This window comes from Cajanus cajan, chromosome 2 (assembly GCF_000230855.2).
Source record: "Cajanus cajan strain Asha chromosome 2, NIPB_CcT2T_4, whole genome shotgun sequence".
Lineage (NCBI taxonomy): Eukaryota > Viridiplantae > Streptophyta > Magnoliopsida > Fabales > Fabaceae > Cajanus > Cajanus cajan.
The window spans coordinates 81,414,457-81,422,310 of NC_138518.1; the positions used below are offsets into that span (position 1 = coordinate 81,414,457).

A 7,854-nucleotide genomic window follows, 5' to 3' on the forward strand; every position below is an offset into this window, starting at 1 on the left:
TGAAGACAGATTGTAGCAGTTATTTTACTATAAATTAATCGCTGGATCCTTACAGGTTGCTTGACTTCAAAGTTTTGGATTGAAATTGTCTTTAAAAAGAGACAAACGGGTAGTTATATTACATTTTTTTATTTAGCAAGTTGCGACTAGCTAAATTATCAAACATTTATTACTACATGTTTACTTAAATAATAAAAAGAAATAAAAATTGATAAGAAAAATATATTTAACTGTGTTTTTTGGCGGATATTATTCTGTTGTGTCAGCGTGCGTATATAATTTATTTTGGAGAAAAAGAAGAAGAATTTATTTGAAGCCAATGAAAACGATGCGAGTCCCCGTAAGTCAACCAGACGGGTCTAATAGCGGGAAAGAGAGAAGAGAGAGAGAGAGAGAGAGAGAGATGGGTGCCTTGTTTGGCGCAAACGTGTAAATGATGCATAGATGAAGGATCCTCTCCCACCAAAAAAAAGTGCTATTATTATGATAATTAATTTGGTGGTGAGTGGGCGCTAATAGTAATAGTAATTTCCGTCCGTGGCTCCCTCCCCGCAATTGGATTTCATTTTTGATTGGGAGCGGAAGCAACATGTAGAGAAGTTGTGGCGAGGGCAGGGCGAATCCAAAGGCACGTGCGAGACGAGAAGTTGTGTTTAGGGTTGCGAAAGTCTCGGGCAGCATGGAAAGCATTGCCGCGCAGCTGAAGCGCGGCATCTCGCGCCAGTTCTCGTCGGGGTCGCTGCGGAAGAATCTGAGCCGCCAGTTCACGCGCCAGGCCTCGCTGGATCCGCGCCGGAACAACCAGCGCTTCAGCTTCGGCCGCCAGTCCTCGCTCGATCCGATACGCCGGAGCCCGGGGCCGGACCACGCCGAGCTATCGGTGCCCGAGAATCTCGACTCCACCATGCAGCTGCTCTTCATGGCCTGCCGCGGCGACGTCAGGGGAGTCGAGGACCTGCTCAACGAAGGCATCGACGTCAACAGCATCGACCTCGACGGCCGCACCGCCCTCCACGTCGCCGCCTGCGAGGGACACGTCGAAGTCGCCAAGCTCTTGCTCACACGCAAGGCCAACATCGACGCTCGCGATCGCTGGGGCAGCACTGTAATTTCACTCTCTCTCTTTCATCAACCTCGCCTTTTAATTCATTTATTGTCTCATCTTATACTAATTCAATGAAGTATGCTGCTAGATAGTATCAATTTATCATTGTTATTATTGTGAATTTAATTTAGATGTACTAATGATATAATGAATGTCATCAAATCATGTCTTGTTGTTAATTTCTATTATAGGTTAATCAATGAGTGAATCTTGATTAGTTGATAATGTAAAATCTTCGTCATGATTAAACTGTATTAATTTTGCAAGCTTAATTTAAAAAAAAAAAATACACAATGAGTTAATTTAAGGTCTGTTATGATAAATATTTTTTTAAAAAGAAAATAGGAAGTGAAATAGTAAAAAAAAAATTATAAGCTAAAATTATTTTGTACATCTGTTTAAAATATTTCTTTTTTGGAAAAATTGAAAGGTAAACATTTCTACAAATTTGCGAAAACTAATTTTACAAGTGTGTTTAGATTAGATTTAATTTTTTCATTTCTGTTTCATGTCCGAAGTTGATAAATAGTTATATCTACTTTTTTTTCTTTCAATTTTTTACTATGATTTCGGGAGTCAAAATTGATTATGGTAGCTATCCAATCATGCTATAAATAGTCAGAAATCTTGATTTATTTCAATTTTGTGATCGGATGATAACGGAAAAATCATTTACTGTGTAATTGCATTTTAATTAAATGCTATTATTTTTGTAGTTATTTTTTTAGGCTAAAATTGATTTGATTTTTTGTGGTAAGTGGTGATGGATGTGTGGATGTGCAGGCGGCGGCGGATGCCAAATATTATGGGAATACAGAAATTTATTACATGTTGAAGGCTCGAGGAGCGAAAGTGCCGGTATTGTGTCACCTTTCTTTGTTTGTTATGGGTCAGTGAATATGTTGGATATATTGAATTAAGGGGCTTACTGGTTAATTATCTTTGACGTGGTCAGAAAACCAGGAAGACTCCAATGACTGTTGCGAATCCTCGTGAAGTTCCGGAATATGAACTCAACCCGTTAGAGCTACAGGTTCGGAAGAGTGATGGTATTTCAAAGGTATGATGCTTCTCTTTCTTTCATTTTTTATTTGGTTATTTAATAGTTATGGCTATTTTTGGCATATTATACAACTTGGATTTCACCTGGACATGGTATTTTTTCATGGAAATGCATGTTGATACTTGCAACTGACACAACTATTCTGATTGAGGGAGCTTTTTTGCTTTTAGTTATGTAATTTGCATGGCTAGTAATGTAGTACAAGATGTTTACTACCGCCTGTTAAATATTTGCTTTGCCATATTTCGCAACCGTCTGATTTTTTATTTTGTCTCCCCAATATTTTATATTTCCTGTTAAATTTTATTGTTTGGGTTTATTTCTAGTGAATATCAGCAAAGTGGTACTTGTTGATTCCTAATGTGCTGGTGCTTCATGCATAACAAAAGTTGCTGATACTTGTTAGGATTGTGTCCATAGATCTACAAACATCTGACATTATTAAGCTAAATAATGATGCGTGTTAAACTTGCTTGCATAGTTCTTCACTGTTGTTTGATCCATCTATTTGCAGGGAATATACCAAGTAGCTAAATGGAATGGCACAAAGGTTGCAGTGAAGATACTTGACAAGGACAGTTATTCAGATCCTGATTCCATGTATGTATACATCACAGCAATTGAACTTGTTTGTGTGATATGATATGCTTCTTGCCAGCCAACCGGCTTGTTTGATGCTGCTTATCTAAGTTCTTGTCTGACTGCAATTGCATATATCATTACTTTTCACTTTGATTTTTGGTCAGAGTAGATGCTCTAAATTGCTGTTTGTTTTTATACTTTATTACTCAAACTTGGCTCTAAATTTTAATACCATTTCAATAATTCACTCAGAAATGCTTTCAAGCACGAGCTCACATTATTAGAAAGGGTGCGACATCCGAACGTGGTCCAGTTTGTTGGAGCTGTCACCCAAAATATACCTATGATGATTGTTCGTGAGTACCATGCTAAGGTAAGCTAACCCCCTCTGTTCCTTTCTATCTTTGCAAAGTAATTTTCTTGTATCTAACTCAATTTTCTTTGCTCATATTAATGTTGATTTTCAGGGTGACCTGGCAAGTTATCTTCAAAAGAAAGGGCGTTTGTCCCCATCAAAAGTTCTACGGTTTGCTCTTGATATTGCTAGGCAAGTAACCATTTCAAGGAACTACGCTGTGCGAAATCTTTGTAAACGCATCTTTTGAAAAAGCTTTCATCCCTTTTCTTAATTTTATTATCTCTAATATTGTCATTGGTTTCTATAAGGCGTCTCTGGTCATTTTCTTTGCTTGCTAAGTTTATAATGTAGCAAATGATTATAAATTTGTTGAGCATTTTACCAGATTGTTTATAAAGATTTATTGATAATTTGTTGTTGGCAGGGGCATGAACTATCTTCATGAATGCAAACCAGATCCAGTTTTTCACTGTGATTTAAAGCCAAAGTAAGACCACTTAATACAATCTGATGTTTATTTTATGACCGAGTGCATTTTGAATTAGATTTTTTCTCATGGGATTACTGTTCCTTTAATATATGAAATTTTGGTAAGGTGCCAGAAATATTTTGCTGGATAATGGAGGGCAATTGAAGATAGCTGGATTTGGCACGGTGAGACTTACACTAATCTCACCTGATGAAGCAACACTGGTACAGCCTGAGCCTAACATTGATCTTTCAAGTAAGTTTTTTGACTATTTCCATTTTAATTGTCTTGGATTTTGTCTCCTTCCTCATTGATTGGAAGATTTTTATTCTCCAGTGTCCTATTTTCTTGCATTAAGAATCAGTTGAATTATAAACTGGTTGAACATATAAGAGTTGTGAATGCAATAGGAATTTGCTTTTCACGGATGAATTAAGTATACCCGTTAAAATTGGGTATGGCAACTTTCACTAGCTGCCCTTAGCTTGGGTTAGACCATGAAAATGGTAAAATACAGTGCTGGAACTTCTGTTAATTCTATTACATCTTAAGATCAATATATTATATTTATATATTTAGAACTCTTGGTCAAAACTTGTTGGGCACTTGGGCTTAATGTTAAGGGGGTAGAGAGGGAAAATTTATAAGATGGTTCATCGTTTGGGATATGGAGATTTTTGATCATGCACATACCTTACTTCCATTTGATGGTGTTACATAGGTTCAAATTGTTTTAGGGGTTAAACCTTTTTCTCTCAACTTTCCTTACTTCAGGATATTGCCGACATTTAGGGTATGCTATGAAAGAATGTATCTCTATTATTCCCACCTTTATTCTTGTTTACATTATAAGTCTCGTGCAGACATGCAATGGTAAAATTCAGTTCAGGACTAGTGAATCTTGTCAATAGAATTTCAGTTTGACAATATGTACAAGTTTCCATTTAACAGAGAATTGTATTCTTCATAATTAATATAATTAACTAGGATATTAAAGAGTCCTGTATTTTTTTGTTGAGAAAAAATAGTAATAAAGCGTGCCTGAAGTTAGTTGCTACTACATATTGAATAACTGTTTCCATTTTATTTTTATATTTGTTTTAAATGTGTAATTAATAATGTTATTTTGGTAAAAGCAAAAATTGAATACGAAAGTAGGGAATTTCCTTTAGTGACTGTAGAGATTGCAAAAGCTGAAATTGCCATCATGATTTAAAGATTTACATACAAATAACTTAAGGTTTGTAGAATAATTTCTCCATTAAGATATTCATTCCATCTCTAAATGATGATCCCTTGGTCCAAACAAATACAAATTTTAAGAGAAAATGGACAAGCATTTTAAGAAAGATTGAGTAGTATACTGATATAATATTATTATACTTTATAGTCTAATAAAAATATTTGAAGATTAGAATTGCTAAAAGCGTCTTTCATGGTTCAATTAATGATTTGGCTGTATTCAGGCGTGTACGTGGCACCGGAGATTTACAAAGATGAAGTATTTGATAGAAGTGTGGATGCATATTCTTTTGGTCTCATTATATACGAGGTACCACATTTTTGCCACACCTATAATATTGTTAATCTGTTGTGATGTTTCATATATCAGATTAATTAGTTTTCAAGTAGTTTTTTCTGCGTGACTCTTATTTTTTGTTGCTTTGGGCAAAGCTTCTTGCCTTCGGAACATGAGTTTGAGTTACATTGAACAGTTATGCAGGCTAAAGCACTCAAGTGGAAAAAGTTGTGCTCTAACTATTAGCTATAGTTTTTAGTCTAGTGATAATCTACTAGTGTTTTTAGAGCTGAGATCACAAGTTCCTTAAGATTACTGATTCACTTAGTTTTCATGAAAAAACTTTGTAGCTTTTCCAAATTCATTTAGACTTTTTAAATTTACCACTCCAGTCTTCATATATTAATTGTCAATTAGTTGAAATTCAACTTTTTTTAATTTTATATTTCTTTCATGGACCCAGATGATAGAGGGTGTACAGCCCCTCCATCCCAGGTCCCCTGAGGAGGCAGTGAAGCTGATGTGTTTAGAAGGGTTAAGACCACCATTCAAGATCAAAACAAAACATTACCCTCCGGATTTGAAAGAGTTAGTCTATTTTAAAGTTGAAAAGAGGTCTTCAAGCTTCAGTTTATATTAAAAACGGTCTAACTATCATGTTGTATACAGGTTGATTGAGGAATGTTGGGATCCACAACCCGTTGTCAGGCCAACATTTTCTCAGGTCATTGTACGGTTGGACAAAATTGTTGCGAATTGCTCGAAACAAGGATGGTGGAAAGATACTTTTAAACTTCCATGGTATGTTTTCTAGATTATAAGTATGTTTAGATAGAAGGGATTTTGAGAATTTTATTACTGAAAATAAAGAGTAGTTTTTTAAAAACACTTCTAAATTTGTATGCAAATAGACTTTATATTCTTATAAAATTTTAGTTTCTATGGAGGAATTCAAAATCAAAACGATGAAATGTGATACCATGAAATGCTAAAATAATCACCCTTATGGTATGTGTCTGTGATGGGGATGTTTACCTCGGGCCATTTTAGTTCGATTTGAGTAACGCTAGTTTCAAAAAGATTGATATTACTGTTCTACTTGTTGATGAACTTTCTTTGCCCTTCTAAACTTGGTATTTACCATGATACGTTTCGATGCGTACAGGAAATAAATTGCAAGGTACATCTCACATGGCAAGGAAGACATCAAATTCAGGGTTGCATCATCAAAACCAATTTGTGAGCACATGTCGGTGTACTGTTAATAGTTTTGGAATTCGAATAATATTATCTTGAGCTTGAATTTGAGCGTGAAAAGGAAGTTACACGGTTCCACCTATGTTATCTGTCCACTGGAGGGTCTGGAACAGCTCTCTGTAAAATGTAACCATAAACGACATATAACATTTATTCTCAGAAAATTTTCTAATAAAAATGTGTTTCTGTACTTAAGAATAGACTACCATGGGCTACAACTATTAGCGCCTTTTTACACGATATATGTTATGTGGCTTATATGGAATCTGGTTTTTGTCCCTCAACACTCAACAGTCAAATTGTTGTTGTGGCACGCGGTGAGCGTTTAGCAATTTGTTAGGTCAGATTAGCAATCAATTAGTTTTTTTAGAAAAAAGTTAGCAATTAATTAGTTAAAATCTGAAAAATCGGTCGAGCTTAAAAATATTTCAGGTTCAAAGGATGGGAAGACAGGGATCGAATTTTAATAGAAAGGAGTGAAAAAAGTGAGAAATTTTGTTTGATGGATAAGAAAAAGAAAAAAAAAAGATTTAAAAAACCAAATTATTTTTGCATTATTATAATTTTAAAATTAAAAATACAAGTATATTTTAGACATTATATAATAAATGTTTTAAAATTTCTCCCTTCTAAATCTTCTAATTTGAAGTGAGTTTAAATTACATGAAAATAAGTTTTATTCCCTTTCATTTCCTTCCTAAAAATTGAACTAAATAATAAAAGTTTATAAAAATTCTTTTTTATTCCAAACACTATGAAAAGTTAATATGAAAAATAGAAATACCATCATGTTTCCTACAAAATGGTTGTCTCAATGTAATATCCCAAAATTTTATTCAAATGAAAAGAGTTATTTATTATGTGAATAAGTATTTTATTCCCGTATTTTACTATTCATGTATATGTATTTTACTATTTATGTATACGTATTTTACTATTTATGTATACGTATTTATGAATAGTATTTTACTATTCATATGAATAGTAATTTTGAAACGGAAAGAATCCAGTCCACGTTTCAGCCGCCCCAATTGCATAGTAAAATACTATTCATTAAAATAATAATATAATTACTATTCATGAATAGTAAAATACTATTCATCCAAATAATTTTGAGTTTTGCGTAAGCGCTGACGTTTTTTCAAAATTACTATTCATATGAATAGTAAAATACTATTCATAAATACGTATACATAAATAGTAAAATACGTATACATAAATAGTAAAATACATATACATGAATAGTAAAATACGGGAATAAAATACTTATTATTCAAATGAAAAGAGTTATTTATTATGTGAATAAGTATTTTATTCCCGTATTTTACTATTCATGTATATGTATTTTACTATTTATGTATACGTATTTTACTATTTATGTATACGTATTTTTGAATAGTATTTTACTATTCATATGAACAGTAATTTTGAAAAAACGTAAGCGCTTACGCAAAACTCAAAATTATTTGGATGAATAGTATTTTACTATTCATGAATAGTA

At 33.5% G+C, this 7,854-nt stretch overlaps 1 protein-coding gene across 1 annotated transcript; it reads left to right on the forward strand.

Moving 5' to 3' along the window:
- Nucleotides 1-333: 333 nt before the first annotated feature.
- Nucleotides 334-6,558, forward strand: LOC109800201 (integrin-linked protein kinase 1). Its single transcript, XM_020360951.3, has 12 exons — nt 334-1,105; nt 1,889-1,963; nt 2,061-2,165; nt 2,683-2,768; nt 3,003-3,123; nt 3,218-3,297; nt 3,533-3,595; nt 3,711-3,832; nt 5,044-5,129; nt 5,560-5,684; nt 5,766-5,897; nt 6,262-6,558. The coding sequence occupies exons 1-12, from the start codon at nt 680-682 to the stop codon at nt 6,266-6,268; spliced, it is 1,428 nt and encodes a 475-aa protein (XP_020216540.1). The 5' UTR covers nt 334-679; the 3' UTR covers nt 6,269-6,558.
- The last annotated feature ends 1,296 nt before the right edge of the window (nt 6,559-7,854 follow it).